The sequence below is a fragment of the Triplophysa rosa genome, linkage group LG22 (assembly GCF_024868665.1).
Source record: "Triplophysa rosa linkage group LG22, Trosa_1v2, whole genome shotgun sequence".
Classification (NCBI taxonomy): Eukaryota; Metazoa; Chordata; class Actinopteri; order Cypriniformes; family Nemacheilidae; genus Triplophysa; species Triplophysa rosa.
Genome location: NC_079911.1, coordinates 5,003,375 through 5,022,855, shown reverse-complemented (window position 1 = coordinate 5,022,855; position 19,481 = coordinate 5,003,375). Strand labels below are relative to the sequence as shown.

General features: G+C 40.0%; 2 protein-coding genes across 3 annotated transcripts in view; one reads left to right on the top strand and one right to left on the bottom strand.

Moving 5' to 3' along the window:
- apba1b (amyloid beta (A4) precursor protein-binding, family A, member 1b) lies at positions 1-13,626 on the top strand. Of its 2 annotated transcripts, none has more exons than XM_057321836.1 (12): positions 1-413; positions 1,931-3,514; positions 4,440-4,517; positions 4,639-4,678; positions 5,844-5,989; positions 6,727-6,816; positions 6,926-7,129; positions 7,216-7,395; positions 10,475-10,687; positions 10,782-10,901; positions 10,982-11,122; positions 12,338-13,626. In XM_057321836.1, exons 2-12 carry the CDS (start codon positions 1,976-1,978, stop codon positions 12,407-12,409), a joined length of 2,823 nt encoding a protein of 940 aa, XP_057177819.1. In that variant the 5' UTR covers positions 1-413; positions 1,931-1,975; the 3' UTR covers positions 12,410-13,626. The 2 variants fall into 2 exon arrangements, with proteins under 2 accessions (XP_057177819.1, XP_057177818.1); XM_057321835.1 differs by having other exon boundaries at positions 2-413; positions 4,440-4,544.
- A 4,714-nt stretch (positions 13,627-18,340) lies between these two features.
- The window catches only part of tjp2a (tight junction protein 2a (zona occludens 2)), a 34,421-nt gene continuing 33,280 nt past the window's right edge, over positions 18,341-19,481 (bottom strand). Inside the window, exon 24 of the mRNA XM_057321092.1 lies at positions 18,341-19,221. Within this exon, the coding sequence (XP_057177075.1) occupies positions 19,086-19,221 (136 nt within the window). The 3' untranslated portion in view covers positions 18,341-19,085. The remainder of the gene's footprint in view (positions 19,222-19,481) is intronic.

Sequence of the window (19,481 nt, the reverse complement as noted above, 5' to 3'; positions counted from 1 at the left end):
TGACATTTCACGACAAAACAATGGTTTATTGCGTATCGCTTAATAGCGTTAGATAGCTTTTTTAAGGACAGGTCGGAAACATCCGGTATAAAGTTATATTTCAGTTGGCATATGCCACAGAAAGCAGATTCTGAAAGACGACCGCTTTGTATAAGAAAAATAACATCTGAACCTTTCATTTAGAATGAGTGTCTTGGTAAAGAAAGTGAACCAAAAGCACAACAGATGGTGGGATGTGTTTTGGGGGCAGGGAAGATATTTAATGGAGTATAATCCGCTCTGATGTCACTGTATGTTGAAGGAGGGGTCTGAGATCCGGGCGCTCCGTTTGCCTAATCCCAATGTGTTGTTAAGAGCAACCGAAGATGAAGGCGAGCCGAAAAGCCCTTCTTCAGCGCCTGTTCTCATAACAGGTAAGTGAACTGTGCTGTACAGTAGATGCTACTGTAAACAGGTGATTGTGTCAAATGTCTCCTTTTTGCTGACTGTATTCGATTTTACCGTAGGTGCACCTGCCAGATGAATTCAACAGGGATGGATGTGTGTGCGTGCAATAGCGCAGGCCCGTTACGTTACAAAATAACGCGTCTTTGAGTTTTATTAGCACTAGAAAGTTTAGAAATTACACATTCAATCTTATTTGAGTTTTTATTAGTGTTTTTTTTTTTTAACAAATCACAAGTTTATCGCGCAGGGCGCTCAATATGGGCAGCTTTTTATACCTGTACAACACCGCAGTAGCGAATAATAAATACATGGATAATCGTATTGTAGATGTAACAATATGCAGTCTTCTAAGATATAACAAGTATGATTCGGTTTACGTTTTTTGTTTTGTTTTGCGGTTCAAAGCCCTTAGATTTATTTTCATAATGTCAAGGTGAATGGAGGCATTGTTGCTTTTTTTGGAAGAAGTATAATTGCGCATTACTCGATATTTTGGTATTTTAGAGAATAATCGTGTATTAAACACTTTATCCTTAATTTTCACTTTATTCAAAAAGAATTGTCATACTTTATATTTATTGTTAATAACCACATAACAACAATTTTACATCATTATGTTTTAATTTTTTTCTATAAAAATAGGCCTATTAATAATGATATAATAAAATAATTTATATAAACGCAAATTACAGTGCAGTTTATTTTAAGATTAAAACTAAAATAAGATTATATACTTCAAAAAAGTGCCAAAAAAGGCAACATCTGTCACCGCCAACGCAGAACGACCTTAAAATGAATGCATGCACTCTGTTGTAAACAATACAATAGGTTATGTGCTAAAAGGGAATGTGGGGTTAATGGGGAGGTAAATCCCCTGGCTTTGGGTTTTCATGGAGGTTTGACAGATGAATGTACTGAACCCCAGTGCTGGTGGAGTATGGCGGCTACCCATGGTGAGGCCATCTGGGACTGGGCCAGTGCCATGAACCAGCTCTCTGTACAGGCAGAGAAAGACAGTTTTTACATTTTGAAGCCAGACATAAGAGTTACATTATATGATTTGACATTCAGCTGGATATGAAGCTTACATGTGTTAGTTGTGTTTGTGTTATTTACATTTCCTAATATTTTTAAAAATACGTTTTTATAAATGTATGTTTGGCATCACTCATTATCCTAATGAAAAAGCCATAGTGCGAGTCATGAAGTTTTAGAGATCACATCAGAGCTATTTTATTTTTAGACTAAACACACATTTGAGATTTAAATTCCACTAAAAAATGCCAGAATGAATGTATTACCAAGGTTTTGAATATGATGTCATAGTAATCCATACAGTTCTTAACAAATTTATTAGATCCCAACCATCCCTGGCTCAAATTTGGGTATAAAAAAAAAAGATTTTAATTTAATCTGCAGTAGTCAACATAGATCATTTGGCCTTGTTGATTACTAATATAAATCACTTTGGTGTGTCATTCAGGCTGTTCAGAAGCATCTAGAGAATGAGCAGTGAGTGGGCGGAGTCATGAGCCATAAGGAGGAGCCAGGTCTGAGGGGTCCTCCTCCTCACCGCAGCAAGCAGCCTAATGGGACTCCCCTCGAGGGAGGTCGACCAAGATGGAGACCGTGCCAGCTGCACAATCCGGATGCAGAAAGCCAAGGCCACCATCATCACCAAGCCAACCAGCCTGGATCTAGCCGAGCTCCACCGCATCACCGTAGGCGGCGTGTTCCCGGTCAAGCACAACGCAGGCGGACTGAGAGCGGAGATACAGAAGCAAAAGCTGGCCAACCGCCCAAGCCGGGGGCGACGAGACACCATCGAAGTGGAGATAGACTCCATCAGCACAGATCTAGACAGCAGCACAGAGAACAACAACAACATGCAGTCAGCACTCCTACAACAGATCAAACTTTAGAAACGTCTCCAGAGGATTCCTCTCAAGAACTGCTGACTCCATCTCATCAGGCTGAACCGATCACAGATAAACCCGATGGAGACCAGGCTGATTCCGTTGATGCACAAACGGCTCATGATCCAGATGTAGAAGAGCCTTCAAAGGAACTGTTGGAGGAGAAAGAGCAATGTGAAAAATCAACGTTTGGCAAAAAGAATGAAGAAGAAGAGGATTACCCCAAAGAAACACCTGAGCAGAGTGAACAGGATTACGGTCCATCAAAGATTCCAGCTTCAAAAACGACCTTTCGTCCTGAAAGTAAAAGAACCAGCCCCCTCAGAGTAGATGTTCCACCATTCACCACATCTCCTCATCAAATGATGAACAAACCTCTTTTTCAGTCTCAACAATCCTTTCCCGAGTCGCTTCGCACCTACAATGCTGAGCCCAAGTCCAACCCTGCTTATTTTACCACTGGTTACACTCAGACAAACAAGGACACAGAATGTAATAATAGTTATCATGATGAAGACCACCAAGATGAACTCTCGGACTCTAGTCATGAGGCCTGCTCTGATTCATACCCACAACTAAGCCCTGAATCACATCTAGAGACTCCATGTCAGACAGAATCATACCAACACAACCTATCAGATCCCAGTCCAACATCCGAGGAAGGTCAAATCTTTGAGAGGAACCAAAGCACGTCCATGGATGAATGCGACGAGCAGTGCAACCTTCAGGAAGACGTCAGTCAGCATTGTTCGGTGGGCTCTAGGCTTCACCATTACGATGAGCAGTCGGGAGATGAAGCTGAACGCTCGCGGAGAGTCAGGAAGAGTTCGGTCAGTCTTTCACTGACAGTTCAGGAGCAAACTGAAACGGGAGGACCCCACAGACCATCCACTCCAACCCAGCATCAACCACCGGAGTCTTGCAGACCTTCAGGAGATGCTGTGTCTTTGGCCATCAAGGATATTAGGGAAGCCATTGAGGAGGTAAAAACCAAGACGGTGCGTTCACCCTACACGCCCGACAAGCCCACAGAGCCTGTGTGGGTGATGAGACAGGACTTGAGCCCCGTTGATGAGTTTCAGATTCAACCTCAGTTTCAGTCATATCCACAGTCACCATCTCAGCACTCGCAGTCTTCACCGCAGAACACGGTTAGTCACGGCTCCCTTTCATGGCTTCATGTAATTGGACATAATGGGACAAACTAGATTTTAGAGTTTGAGCAGCACAATTTCTTTGAAAAAATGTGGAAGCAATGTGGAAGACTGACAGCATGACAAGACACATGAAATAAAAATCGAGGTTATCAAATAAAAAAAGTTTTTGGACTTGTCCTAAATACATGTACAAATATTACTGTTGTATTGCTTACAAGTGAATATGAACTTGTTTTCTTTGCAGTATTTGAGTTCTGAAAAAAATACAGAGCATCTTTTTTATGTCACTTTGACCTGATTTTATTTGCTTTTATTTTATGCAAATAAATTCAAATGTAAACATTTTTAATTGAAATTTGGGAGAAATGTTGTTAGTAGTTCACAGAATGAAACAAACATGATCATTTTACCTAAACACAAGTAAATTCAGAAAAACTGAAAATGATTTTGAAATGGTCTCTTAATGCTTTCTGCGTTTGTATTTCTTCTGAGAAAAGAAGTCTCACAAGAGTTTTAGAAGAGATCTCAACAATGTCACTGAGCGCAGTTTCGCCAAGTTTGCAATCAAAAGTCCAAATGATTGAAGATCTCAATATGAACATTTCTCATCAAATTTACACAAATCTAGATGATTTTACCTCTACAATCTACATTCATTTTACACCTCCATACTCTTTTTGTACTGTCAACAGTTTGATTTCTGTTTTTTCACCTAAGCAATTTTAGGAGAAACATCTGAGACTAAGTTGATACTTAAATGAAGCTCAACTGAGATCTCCATCACATCTTTTGAGCTGCAAGAGCAAAGTTCCAAATTCCTTGTCATGAAATGTGTCTGAAATGGTCTGAATCTTTTTGTCAATGATGATTCTACATTTTGTACACAATATGATAACAGTGGTTCTTTTCATTTTTATAGTCTCCAATTCAAGATGTAGTACTACCTGCGGGAGCAGAATCCTCTGGAGTTCATTATCAGGAGGACCAGGATATAGACGTGAGTCCCAGTGTGCCAAGTGAAGAGGTGAAAATGTGCTATTTGACTTATGTTTTATTCTTTATTCTCATTCCTTACACTTCTACTGTAAATGCATCTATATTGTGTTTTTGGTTCTCAGACGAGGAGAAGTTTGGCCTCTTTCCCTACATATGTTGATGGTAAGCTCAAGCTAGTATGTGAAAAGTTCACTCGAAATAAATTCCTCCATCATTATTGACTAATCCTCAATTCTCTTCAAACCTTCCTGGCCTTATTGTTTGCTATGGAACACAAAAAGTGAAACTTTAAAACAAAAAAGTATAGCCCAAAAAATTGTCAACACCATAAAATTAGCATATAATCATTCCATATGACTCATGCTATGAGTTTTAAAGAAAGAAACTCATACAGGTAGTAAAATGAATTCTTAGAGTTTTGAGTGAACTAACCGTTGACGTTCCCTTATGCAAAGAAAACATATTTTCCTATATACAGTATTATGACTATACAGAATATACAGTATAAGAATATAGAGAACATATTATGAGAATTTTATAATATATTAAAGTTATGGTCCACCCAAAAATGAAAACTGAACCTCAAGTAGTTTCAAACCTGTATAAATGTCTTTGTTCTGTTGAACGCAAAGAAAGATATTTAGAAGAATGTTAGCAACTGAGGTTTCTGGGGTAGTCAAAACAAAGGTGCCCCCGAACTGTTTGTTTTCCTAAATTCTTCAAAATATCTTCTTTTGTGTTTAACAGAACAAAGAAAAATATACAATAATTCTTTCTACTATGGTAGACACAATTGTGCCCCAGAAATTCCAGTTGCTAACATTCATCCAAATATCTTTCTTTGTGTTTAACCAAACAAAGTAATTTATACAGGTTTGGAACTTGAGGGTGAGTAATTCATGACAGAATTTTCATTTTTGGGTGGACTGTCCCTTTTAATCATTGAATATATATATATATATATATATATAAATATATATATATTACAATATATAAGATAATACATTGTTTATATATTACAATATATTGAATAATAAATAAGGAATTGCCGCTTTTCATTTATTGAAACATATTTGCACTTGTTGACTAGATCTTCCAGTATATTCCCTATTTTTGTTTCATAAGGGTTACTTGTTGAAGGACCCAATTTAAAATCATTTATTGTCTATACGTTTGTTAGTAAGAATCAGTACAAAAACAGTTCGTTTTAAATATGTAAAATCAGCTGTACGATACTGTAAGGATTGGTCATGCAGTAAAGCATCAAAGCAGAGGAACAGATGTGATGTTTAGTTTTCATTCACGGTGTGACTGACTGTTTCCACAGTTCCTGGCCCATGTGACCCCGAGGATTTGATTGACGGCATCATTTTTGCTGCAAACTACTTGGGTTCCACCCAGCTGCTGTCAGAACGAACGCCCACAAAGAGCGCACGCATGCAGCAAGCCCAGGAGGCCATGACTCGCGTCCGGGTGAGAAACACACCGTTATATATAGACCAGGGACGCCAGCCTGAGTTTCCTCTTGTGAACCAATTGTTCACAGTTTTCTGCTGTTCTTGTCTGTCATTTCGGAACGTGCTCAAACATGTACACACAAACGCCCGCTTTGCTCAGTGCATCTCCAAAAAACTGATCCTGGTTTCATCTAAAGCTATCTGAGGTCACAAAAGAAAAACATGTCATAAACATCCAACACACCCGTGTTAGGAAACAAAACTGAGTGACATCTAGCTGATTCTGGGAGTCAGATTTTGTCTCTGGGGCCGTGGATGTCATTCTGATCCGAGCTGAACGCTTGATAGCGTTTCTCACAAACCGTAATGCCAGAGACTCCTTACCATGACATCCCACCCCCCCGTCCCCCCTCGGCCATACTATCCTGTTTTATTACAACAGGGCGTTCCCGTCAACCTACAAACCAATCAGGTCGTGTCTGAGCCGCCCTCCGTGGCCCTTTATGTTTGCATGCTTTCTTTGACCGCTTTCTGTTTTTATTTGTCCCTTGTCGAGCAGACAGCCCCGAAACAGGCCAAAATCAGAAATAAGGTACAGTATTTACTGTGTAGTTTTGTAGCCAGGCTGGGCTTAGCAGGACGAATTTGTTTTCTGCCTTCGTTTTTGTCTTCTATCAAATATGCAAATCTTATATTTATAGAAAAGAATGTGCTATTTTTTTGAGGACTGTTTTGCTTTCTTCATGGCCTCAGCAAGCTACAGAGAGCGGGACGGCATCCAGCACAGAGGTGGATCTTTTTATATCTACGCAGAGGATCAAAATGCTCAGCGCTTACACACAGGTACACCTTCAAATGACTTTTATGCTGTGAGTTTTCTTTCTGATGGGGTCTGTTTCGTAGACTTTTAAACACGCATAAGCTCCATTTTAAAGCTTTGGTATCTTGGCAGGACACCATGATGGACCATCCGCTGAGGACCATCTCATACATAGCCGACATCGGCAACATGGTTGTGCTGATGGCTCGCAAGAAGATGATTCGCTCTCAGAGCGCTCAGGAAAACCTGGATGCTGCCGACACCCATCACACCAACCCGGCGCGAGACGACCAGAGGCAGTACAAGATGATCTGCCACGTTTTTGAATCAGAAGACGTAAGTGTGGCATGCTTTTTTATCGTTTCCTAAGTCACCGAAGGCTGTCGGTAATTGATCTTGATGCAGTCTTTTCTCTGCATCAGGCTCAGCTGATCGCTCAGTCCATTGGTCAGGCCTTCAGCGTCGCTTATCAGGAGTTCCTGAGAGCCAACGGCATTGACCCAGAGGACCTGAGCCAGAGAGAGTACAGCGATCTGCTCAACACTCAGGACATGTACAACGATGACCTCATTCACTTCTCCAAATCTGAAAACTGCAAAGACGTAAGTTGGCGTGATGTTACAGTAACGGTGTAAAATAGGATGAGAAGTATGTGAGACACTTGGAAGAATGATGTTTATTATCTTTTATAGAAATGATATACTGTATAACTATACTAATGTTGTGCACATACAGAATGGGGTTGAATGTTTATAAAGTATTATATCAATCATAAATATGTTGGCACAGCCTTGCAAAGTAGTTACATTATTTTAAGATCACAGTAAGCTTGAAATTATAAACAAATCTGCCACCAAATCTGCTAAGGAGTGATTAATAATACAAACCCAATTCCAAAAAAGTTGGGACACTGTACAAATTGTGAATAAAAACAGAATGCAATGATGTGGAAGTTTCAAATTTCAATATTTTATTCAGAATACAACATAGATGACATATCAAATGTTTAAACTGAGAGAATGTATCATTTTAAGGGAAAAATAAGTTGATTTTAAATTTCATGGCATCAACACATCTCAAAAAAGTTGGGACAAGGCCATGTTTACCACCGTGTGGCATCCCCTCTTCTTTTTATAACAGTCTGCAAACGTCTGGGGACTGAGGAGACAAGTTGCTCAAGTTTAGGAATAGGAATGTTGTCCCATTCTTGTCTAATACAAGCTTCTAGTTGCTCGACTGTCTTAGGTCTTCTTTGTCGCATCTTCCTCTTTATGATGCGCCAAATGTTTTCTATGGGTGAAAGATCTGGACTGCAGGCTGGCCATTTCAGTACCCGGATCCTTCTTCTACGCAGCCATGATGTTGTAATTGATGCAGTATGTGGTCTGGCATTGTCATGTTGGAAAATGCAAGGTCTTCCCTGAAAGAGACGACGTCTGGATGGGAGCATATGTTGTTCTAGAACTTGGATATACCTTTCAGCATTGATGGTGCCTTTCCAGATGTGTAAGCTGCCCATGCCACACGCACTCATGCAACCCCATACCATCAGAGATGCAGGCTTCTGAACTGAGCGCTGATAACAACTTGGGTTGTCCTTGTCCTCTTTAGTCCGGATGACATGGCGTCCCAGTTTTCCAAAAAGAACTTCAAATTTTGATTCGTCTGACCACAGAACAGTTTTCCACTTTGCCACAGTCCATTTTAAATGAGCCTTGGCCCAGAGAAAACGCCTGCGCTTCTGGATCATGTTTAGATATGGCTTCTTTTTTGACCTATAGAGTTTTAGCCGGCAACGGCGAATGGCACGGTGGATTGTGTTCACCGACAATGTTTTCTGGAAGTATTCCTGAGCCCATGTTGTGATTTCCATTACAGTAGCATTCCTGTATGTGATGCAGTGCCGTCTAAGGGCCCGAAGATCACGGGCATCCAGTATGGTTTTCCGGCCTTGACCCTTACGCACAGAGATTGTTCCAGATTTTCTGAATCTTTGGATGATGTTATGCACTGTAGATGATGATAACTTCAAACTCTTTGCAATTTTTCTCTGAGAAACTCCTTTCTGATATTGCTCCACTATTTTTCGCCGCAGCATTGGGGGAATTGGTGATCCTCTGCCCATCTTGACTTCTGAGAAACACTGCCACTCTGAGAGGCTCTTTTTATACCCAATCATGTTGCCAATTGACCTAATAAGTTGCAAATTGGTCCTCCAGCTGTTCCTTATATGTACATTTAACTTTTCCGGCCTCTTATTGCTACCTGTCCCAACTTTTTTGGAATGTGTAGCTCTCTTGAAATCCAAAATGAGCCAATATTTGGCATGACATTTCAAAATGTCTCACTTTCAACATTTGATATGTTATCTATATTCTATTGTGAATAAAATATAAGTTTATGAGATTCGTAAATTATTGCATTCCTTTTTTATTCACAATTTGTACAGTGTCCCAACTTTTTTGGAATCGGGTTTGTATTAATAATATATAATAATAATAATAATTACTATTATTTTCAACGAGATCTGCATTTTGAGTTTAAATAAAAGGTTTTGGTTATAGACCCTTTCAGAAGACAAAAAGAACACTGGCGTAGAAGCGCTTCCTGTTATAGTTTTTTTTATGATTTATACAGTATATTTTTAATTTTACACGTCTATTCGTTTAACATTTTTCGTTTAGTTTCAGTTGTAAATGTTGTTGTTGTTTGTTTTTCTTAGTTTTTCTTTGTTTGTCATGTGTAAAAAACTGAAACAGAGTTGTTAACATCTTTCAAAATTGTCCATAAGGCACAATAAAAACAACTTTGTGCATTAAAACTGTTAACTTTACTGGTGGAAAGAAAGGAAGTCAACAAATGTGCTATATTTGAACTTAACTTAAGCCAAACATGTCAGTCTCTGAGTAACATGTAATTTATTTAAGCCACAAAATAAATAAAACATAAGTATACTAAAAAGCATTTTGAACGTCTACAGCACGCTCAAACATCCCTTATGCATGTTATCACATCTGTCATAAACTTTAGCTGGCTGTCGGTTGAAATTATAGAACTAAAAATATTGGCATAACACACTCATCATCGGTCACTTTCCTGAATACTTCCCGGCAAGTAAATTCATCATTATTACCCTAAAATCCACGTGTTTTCAAATCCACATCATTTGAATATCCAAATGTCTGTCAAAAAAACATGCACAATACACAGAAGTATTTGTGAGGAGGCCATGAATTTTGATGACTTGATTTAGTCAATTATCATTGTTGATAAAATGTGGATGATGAATTTTAACCCCATAGCAGATTATGACTCGTATAGTTTAAATAGATATAACGTTCAAGCATGCCCGTTTAAGAACAGTGCTTAAATGAATAATAACACCAGTAGAAATTATGATCATACCACATCATTTACAGTTAATGTCCTGGATTTTGTGCCAACACCAAATCTGTACCTGTTACTTTTTCCATAACAGAGTTGAACTGTTGTGATTAAAATGACCAATAGATGTAATATAAGTAAAGATTATTCTGTTTCCTGTTCATTTTATCAGCAGTAATGAGCTGTATCTTTATCTGCTTAACCTTACATTCCTCAAAAACCTTCATAATAATAAACGTGATGAAGCATTTCAAAATGGCATGCCAGCAAAACAGGCTGTGTTTATGTCTTTGTCAGGTGTACATAGAGAAACAGAAGGGCGAGATTCTGGGTGTGGTTATCGTGGAGTCCGGCTGGGGCTCTATTCTTCCCACGGTTATCATCGCCAGCCTGATGCACGCTGGACCTGCTGCCAAGTCTGGAAGACTCAACATCGGAGATCAGATCATGACTGTTAACGGCACCAGTCTGGTCGGACTGCCGCTCTCCACGTGTCAGAGTATCATTAAAGTATGTTTTATTACATCTGCTATGTTTCACATTTCTGAAATTTATTACAGCATGGCTCACAACCATTGGTTCAATTTTTTACCATTATCTTCAGGGGCTAAAAGCTCAATCCAGAATTAAGTTGAACATCGTCAGGTGCCCCCCGGTAACCATGGTTCTGATACGTAGACCAGATCTGCGCTATCAACTGGGCTTCAGTGTGCAGAATGGCATTGTGGGTACTAACATGAAGTATTTGAATTGTTTGTGCTGTTTGTTGTCAGTATGTTTCACATGTGTGTGTTTTGTTTACAGATTTGTAGTCTCATGCGAGGGGGGATCGCAGAGAGAGGAGGGGTCCGCGTAGGGCATCGCATCATCGAGATTAACGGTCAGAGCGTAGTGGCAACACCCCATGAGAAGATTGTTCATATTCTGTCAAATGCTGTGGGAGAGGTAACACACACACACACATGCATGCACGCACAGACGCACACGAATGTAGTTACCATTGTCCTAATTCTGTTGACAGTTAGGTGTTAGAATTTGTTTGATTTCCTCCCCTTAATCTTCACATATAGACAAGCAACGTAATTTCTGAATTTTGTCATTTCTGAATGAATTTTAGGCAGTTATAGAAATTTTGCTTTTGTATTAATCTTATGCCTAGAAACTGGGTCACAATGTTAGTCTTAATTAAAAATATGGCAGGCTAAGTATAATTTAAGCTACCAGGAAGCTTAAAAGCAGATCTTAGTAAAGCAAATAATAAATATAACCCTAATATTTCTGCCTCTAAACAAATATGATCACATTTTAGGCTTAGGGTCAGATTGTTATGTTATGTGAATGTTATGTGAGCAGTTTACTAAAATTAAGACTTTGAAAACGTTTCTGTTTATTAAAATCAAATAAAATGTTGGCCTAAAAATGATAGGAAAAACTTAAACTAAACAAAAAATTGAAATGTTGCTTCAGAAATAAAGTGAAATAAGTTTAGGCCCTTAAATGATAATAACAAACAAAAATAAAATAGAATAAATTATATAGCAACATTAAAAATAAACAAATAATAAAATGACAAAGGCATGGAACAAAATAGCTACTAAAATTAACATAACTAACAATCTAAAAATAAAAGCTAGTTTAAAATATTAATCAAAAGTACGTCTGTGACGAGGGAGGTGTGACGAGAGCCGTGGGAGGAGGAGTTTTGTTAAGTTTTGTTTATGTTTGTGTGGGTTACTTCCCTTTTTACTTCCGGATTATTGTTTGTTTAAATTTGATTAAAGTTTATTGTAAATGTTCGCCGGTTCCCGCCTCCTTCCTTCCCTTTTATTGAGCTTTTATTACAACGTCAAATTAAAAACAAACCTTTAATAGATATATCTGAAATAGGAGTCAAGAATTATACAGCCGTGGAAAAAATGTCTGTTGTTTCAGTTTCAGTTTTTATGAATTTACTATTAGGTATGTGTTTTTCTGTATCTATGTAACAGCCTTAAAAACTGACACTGCAAACAAAAATGTGGCCGCTTCAGATTTGTTGTTCAGATTGCAAGGCTTGAAGTCAAACATCTGACAAAAAACATTTTGCATAATAATTTAAACAATTTTCTATCCAAGTGAGATAAATTTTATTAGGCTGACACTGTCTTTACATTTCCTCAGATCCATATGAAGACAATGCCTGCAGCTATGTATCGACTGCTCACTGCCCAGGAACAACCCGTCTACATCTAAACCTCTGCAGGGCTACAAGATCCCGTTCACATATGCTTATTCACTCTTTATATTTATTTCAAGATTAATATAACTGTTTACACATTTATTTAACTGGATGTATTTATTCCATTAGTATAGAAACCAAACGATTCCACAAGCATTTGACTTGCCTTAATCTCTGTGGGTCTGAACAGTTATTTGTAAGCTCACGATTTAGTTGCATTAGTTCAATGTGTTCATCCAAGTACCAAAGATAAATGAATGATAATCGATCATGTGCACAACACACTACTGGACCTAAAAAACGACCACACAGAGAACTGAATGGCAGTGAGCACAGAGTAATGGTATAAATGTCTGTATTTTGCTGTGAACTGCATATGATTGCTATCAATAAATATACAGTAAGTAAATAAGTCAAATTTATTTTGTCATTTTGAATAGTATTTTCCATATATGTTATTTTTAAAACAACAACATGGGTAACACAGTTGAATGGTGGAGATGTACAATACAATTTGCTTTATTTTTGTATTCTCTCTCTACTTTAGAAAGGTTCCAAATGATGACAAAAAAAAAAACCATGAACACACACGTTTATAAAGCATTTTATGTGACCATTCATTCAAATGGTGTGTTATGTGTAAGGCAAAGTTTAAAGGTGCTGTGAAATGGCTTTTTATTTTAATTATTTTAAACTGTTGTTTAAGTAAAGTAACTGATGTTTACTTATAACGGTTTTTACATTAAAAAACATCAAAATCAATACGTAATAGGCTATTTTCTACCTTGGTTTTGAGGCAGGCATTGCAGACTTGGAAGTTAATGCCCACTGCTGTGATTGGATAACAGTCAACTCCCCGTCAGTACATGTAATCGTTTTGAAAACTTCCAAGGAGTAGAAATGGCAACCTGAGTCATTCATCCATATATGTTGGAGCCAGAGCCTGATCCCGAATTTCAAGACGATGAACCGACTACATCTGAAATACCAAAGATGCTCCAGCCTATGACAGCGTGGAAAGTCCTTATCACATGGGTTACTCGACCTCTCCAAGGCCCCCCACTGTATAGAGCTTGGGAATCTACGTCTTTGTGCATTGCATTCTGGGCCATGTTTTAGGACAGCGTACAATGACAGCAAATACAAATCATCAGAGGAAAAATGACTTTATTTACATAAAAAATTGAAGAGCTGCTTGCACATACTTAGAATAAATGGACTAATACTTGAATCCCTTGTTCATTCAAAGGAGCACTCCCTTATGGACACGGGGTGATCGCAAATAGCTATATCACAAATGACATTTCTAAACGTATTTTGCACATTTCTCATGGTGTGAGCAATTATATATTCAAGCGGATCCAAAATTTTGAATCTGTAATAATGAATACAAATGAAAAAGGCCCATCAAGATATTTTTTTAAATTAAAGTCATCGTGCAATTAAAAATGATAATGCTAATTTTCTTACACCGCCTTGTAGTGATTATTATAAATAATTTATCAATGCACATCATTATTTTTGTAAAATTAATTTGATCTTTAATCAAAAACATAAAGCTCCACTACCCCTCTAAACAACAACTCTTCTATTCATGACATGATGCCTGAAAAAGAGGTAAGACTGTCCAATGGGTCCAGTGGTGTATCAGGCCAACTTACAACGATCCAATCAATTGGATTGGACGTTTTTCAAATTTCAGAAGCCGTTTCACTCGGATGTACGTCATGATACGGAAAAGAAGAAAATTGCAATCTTCATTTCATGGTGACCAAGTTGCACTTTCACTATTGTGTTGTTTCTAAACTGCAAAGCAGAAAAATGTGCTTTATTTTAGATCCGTTTTCCACTCCCTTCATGAGAGCAGATATGGTTGTTCATAACAAAATTTCAACATCTACCTCTAATATTTACCAGTTTCTACTGCAGTGTCGATATCCTAAAGTCCCAGAATGCATTGCGACATCATGTTCCCATTCATTATTTAACAATATTCAAAGGCCCCCCTCCCACTCACAAAACCTAAAAGAAACCTCAATAAAATATTTTAGAGCTTAACATTAACTGGAAAAACATTAATTACTTAAAAAATAGCCAAATATAAGACATTTTTTTAGCTTTTTAATGTATTTCAATTCTCATTTTGTCTAATTTTAAAACATTGGTAATCATGAGGATGTCACGGCGGTACAAAGGACTCAGATGCAGGAGATGAAGGCAAAAGAAAAAGATTTATTTAAACCTGGGTAAACAACACAGGAGGACAGGGTATTCCTGACCCGAGAACACAAAAATAAACAAATAAGCAAAAATCCAGAGAGGGCGAGTGTGCACCGAATCCAACTGGTAACGGGAGCAGCCGAATGGGAAAGAGAAACGTCCAAACCGGCTTCCCAGAGCAGCAAACTGGTATCAGCGAAACTGGTAGAAGGAACAAAACAAACAGACCGTAATCCAACAGGTTGCAGAGCAAAGAATACAACGCCACGACTAGTGAGAGAACAAAGTGGCATAAATAAGGAGACTGGTAATGTGAAACAGGTGAGAGTGATAACAATTAATTAGATCGCTAAACAGAGACCAGGTGGGGGGCAGTAGAAATGATAACTTCATAGACTAAGACAATATAAGAAAAAAGAAACAAACTTAACAGAACCCCCCTAAGATGCCTCACGGCAGCAAGGCCACTACTCACGAGTGCTGCGGAAATGATCAATCAGAGAGCGGTCCAGTATGTCCCGAGCGGGGACCCAACATCTCTCCTCCGGACCGTAACCCTCCCAGTCTACCAGGTATTGATGACCCCTGCCCCGCCGCCTGACATCGAGGAGACGGCGCACAGTGTAGGCCGGTGACCCCTCGATGAGTCGAGGGGGCGGGGTGCAGAGGTGAGCGGCTGAAGGGGGGAATGTAAGACAGGCTTAACCTTGGCCACGTGAAAAACGGGGTGAACCCTACTAAGAGAGCGAGGGAGCTTGAGGCGGACGGATACTGGGTTAACGATCTTAGTAATGGGGAAGGGACCGATGAACTTGGGCCCCAGCTTACATGCGGGGAGCTTGAGGGGAAGATCAGAGGTGGACAACCAGACCCTCTGACCACACACGAAAGGAGGGGCCTTAGAGCGATGGCGATTGGCAGATACCTGGCTGAGTTTGCGAGTAAGGATGAGAGCTCGCCTAGCGAGCTTCCAGGTACGAATACACCTGGTAACGAAGGCGTGGGCAGAGGGAACGGAGACATCAAGCTCTTGGGAGGGGAATAATGGGGGCTGATAACCTAGTAAGCACTGGAAGGGAGAAAGCCCCGTAGACGACACCGGAAGGGAATTGTGAGCGTACTCAACCACGGCTAGTCTGGAACTCCAAGACAAAGGTTCCGCAGACGCGACGCAGCGCAGGACTCTCTCGAGGTCCTGGTTAGCTCTTTCGGACTGTCCGTTAGTTTGAGGATGGTAACCGGATGATAAGATGGCAGTGGCCCCCAGGAGTCGACAGAACTCAGCCCAAAATTTGGAGGCGAACTGGGGGCCTCTGTCAGAAACCACGTCCGTGGGGAGGCCATGGATGCGGAAAACATTATCGAAAACGATAGCCGCCGACTCTTTAGCTGATGGGAGTTTAGGAAGGGGAATAAAATGGACCGCCTTCGAGAACCTGTCCACCACCGTGAGGACCACGGAATTGCCACAGGATGGAGGAAGTCCTGTGACAAAATCCATGGCTATGTGGGACCAGGGTCTCGAAGGGGTAAGTAGAGGTCGCAAGAGTCCAGCAGGAGGACGGTTAGACGTCTTACTGGTAGCACAAACTGGACAGGCCGAAACGAAATCGCGAGAGTCCTGCACCACTGACGGCCACCAAAACCGTTGCTTAACTAGCGCGAGGGTGCGAGCAGCCCCAGGGTGACAAGCCAGATTGGAGGAATGTCCCCACTGAAGGACACTGGTTCGGACCAACTGAGGAACAAACAACAGACCCTCTGGGCAACCGGTAGGGGAAGCAACGCCCTTAAGCGCCTCACGAACTTTAGACTCCACCCCCCAAGTGACCGCCGCGACCACTCGGCCGGGAGAAATGACGGGCACCGGGGTGGTGGAGGTGCTTTTGACTTCGAATATACGTGAGAGCGCGTCAGGCTTTCCGTTCTTGCTCCCGGGACGATAAGCAATGACAAAATCAAAACGGCCAAAAAAAAGAGCCCAGCGGGCCTGACGAGAATTAAGTCGCTTTACTGAGCGAATGTACTCTAAGTTTTTATGGTCGGTCCAAACCAGGAAAGGAACCTTGGCCCCCTCCAACCAGTGGCGCCACTCCTCCAATGCAAGCCTGACGGCCAACAACTCCCTATTGCCGATGTCGTAATTCCGCTCTGAGGATGTGAGCCGGCGGGAGAAGAACGCACAGGGATGCACCTTGTCGTCCGAGGAGGCGCGTTGGGAGAGTATCGCTCCTACCCCTGCCTCCGAAGCATCAACCTCCACAATAAATTGGCGAGAAGGATCGGGATTAACCAAAAGAGGAGCTGATGAAAAGAGAAACTTGAGTTTAGAGAAGGCATTTTGAGCCTGTTCGGACCATTTGAAACGCCTAAGGGTGGAGGTGAGTTCGGACAGGGGAAGAGCGATCTGACTAAACCCTCGGATGAACCGCCGGTAGAAATTGGCGAACCCCAGGAATCGCTGGACATCCTTGCGATTCTCGGGGGTTGGCCAATCCGTAACGGCTTCCACCTTGGCAGGATCCATACGAATACCCTCAGGCGACAAAATGAACCCCAGAAAAGGAACCGACCGTGCGTGAAACTCGCACTACTCCACCTTGGCGAACAGGCGATTCTCGAGTAACCGGCACAAGACTCGTCGGACGTGCTGGAAATGGTCCCGTTCATTCTGAGAAAAAATGAGAATATCATCAAGATAAACAAAAACGAATCGGTCAACCATATCTCTAAGCACATCGTTGACGAATCTTTGGAAAACCGCCGGGGCATTAGACAGGCCAAAAGGCATCACCAGATACTCGAAATGACCTGTAGGTGTATTAAAGGCGGTTTTCCATTCGTCCCCCTCTCTGATCCTAACTAGGTGGTAAGCATTGCGTAGGTCTAACTTCGTAAAGATGGTTGCGCCCTGCAAGAGTTCGAAGGCCGACGACATCAAGGGCAAGGGATGGCTATTCTTGACCGTGATGTCGTTCAACCCCCGATAATCAATGCAGGGACGGAGGGACCCATCTTTCTTCTCCACGAAGAAAAACCCCGCCCCAGCCGGAGAGGAAGAAGGACGAATAATACCAGATAACAAGGAGCCTGCTACATACTTCTCCATAGCCTCCCTCTCGGGCCCAGAAAGAGGCCCGAGAGGGAGGCTAGAAAAAAGAAACAAACTTAACAGAGGACCCCTTGGTAGTCAGCTGCCCCCCCCCCGTTGAGAACCAATGCCTTATCCTTATCAGTAATTTTGTATATTTCTAATGTATTTGTGAAGTTTTTATTTTAATGCAACCAAGGACGTTTCATAAAGTTATTACTCAAAATGCAAACATTTACCAACAATGCAAAACAATTATGCGTACTAAATAAGGTTTATATGTGTTTTGTGACAAGTTAGGCTTGTGAACACGTAACGTACCACATTTATATAAAAAAAACATTGTCAAGTGTTGGAAATGTATTTTCCAAAAAATGTAAACATTTTTAGTAAAGTGAAACACGTTTACATTGTCAGTTACACACTGTCCTCTTGAAATTGCAATGAAAACGAATCACTTGCTATCAATAATCTGTAGGTGTATCTGTGAAAACAGTGCTGTTATGCCAACGGAAAAGAAAATATTTGATGTTTAGAGATTCCTAAGGTAAGTCCAAGGCACGGAATGCTTTTTTCGTACATGGGGTGATCTCAAACATGAAAGTAACAATAACAAATTAGCAAAGTAACAATCTTAAAAGTTAGGTTTTTTATTTTGTCTTTAAATTTACAAAATTGCTTAATTTCCCACAAATCCGCGTTTCAGTAGAACATCATAGAAACATGTCAATAGTGTTACAACATTATACATGGTGCTATTATATTCTGAACAAGTTCAAACTCTGAGCAATATAAAAAAACAGATATAACACATTTTATATCTTAAGTTTGTACGGGCAATTGTGTCACAGTAATATTCAGGAAACATAAAAGCATTTCTTAAGATTTGAGTTAACAGCAGTTTGATCAATGGCGTTAAGGCACTCAGATGTTTAAAAAAAACAACATTTATCCCATCTTTGCGTTTGGTTTGTGGCAAACTACAGTGTAAAGAAAGTGTAACTTGAACTCCATCTTGTAGCTTTTACCAGAGGCCGATACATGATGGCATTGTGGGCAAACCGAATCAATAAAAGACGCACAAACAGAGATGACTGCAAGACATAACACATACGCTGAAATTTAGTATAAAACATTACAGGTATAAAAGAAAACACCCTGTTAACAGTGATTTAACTGTGCATCAGTAGGAATGCTGGTCTATAACTGTCGTATATTTATACTGCATATATGCATTTAGCAAATAACATGTTAGTGTTCAATATGGCATCTGCTTTGTCCGTGGTTCTTTATAATGACATGCATAGAAACTACAGCAAAACACAGTGATTCGTCATGTTATGTGACACAGTGAAGTTCCATGTGTTTTACGAAACGTGTTACAGTTCGGTGTCGTTATATTTCTGGGGGTTATAGTAGCCTTTGCGGGTTTTATCAGCCAACTGCTGTCGATATTCTTCCTCATCATCATTTTCAGCGCGGTAATGAGTGCGGCTCTCGGAGTTTGAGCTGGAGCTGAATGAAACAAAGTTTCAATTATGAGATTGAAGAATGTAGCACACAGATGACACAGTTAGAATGTTTCAAAACAGGGCTGTTATAGTTTTGGTTTTATAGATATTTTGAATTAGCTTACATTTTTAGTTTCTAAAGTTTCATTTTTTGCAATTTTGAACTTTTCTCATTTCATTTATTTTATTGTTTTTTTACATTATTATTAATTATTATTTTTATTTCAGCTTTAGTTTTGTTTTTGTTAAACTTCAATTATTAAT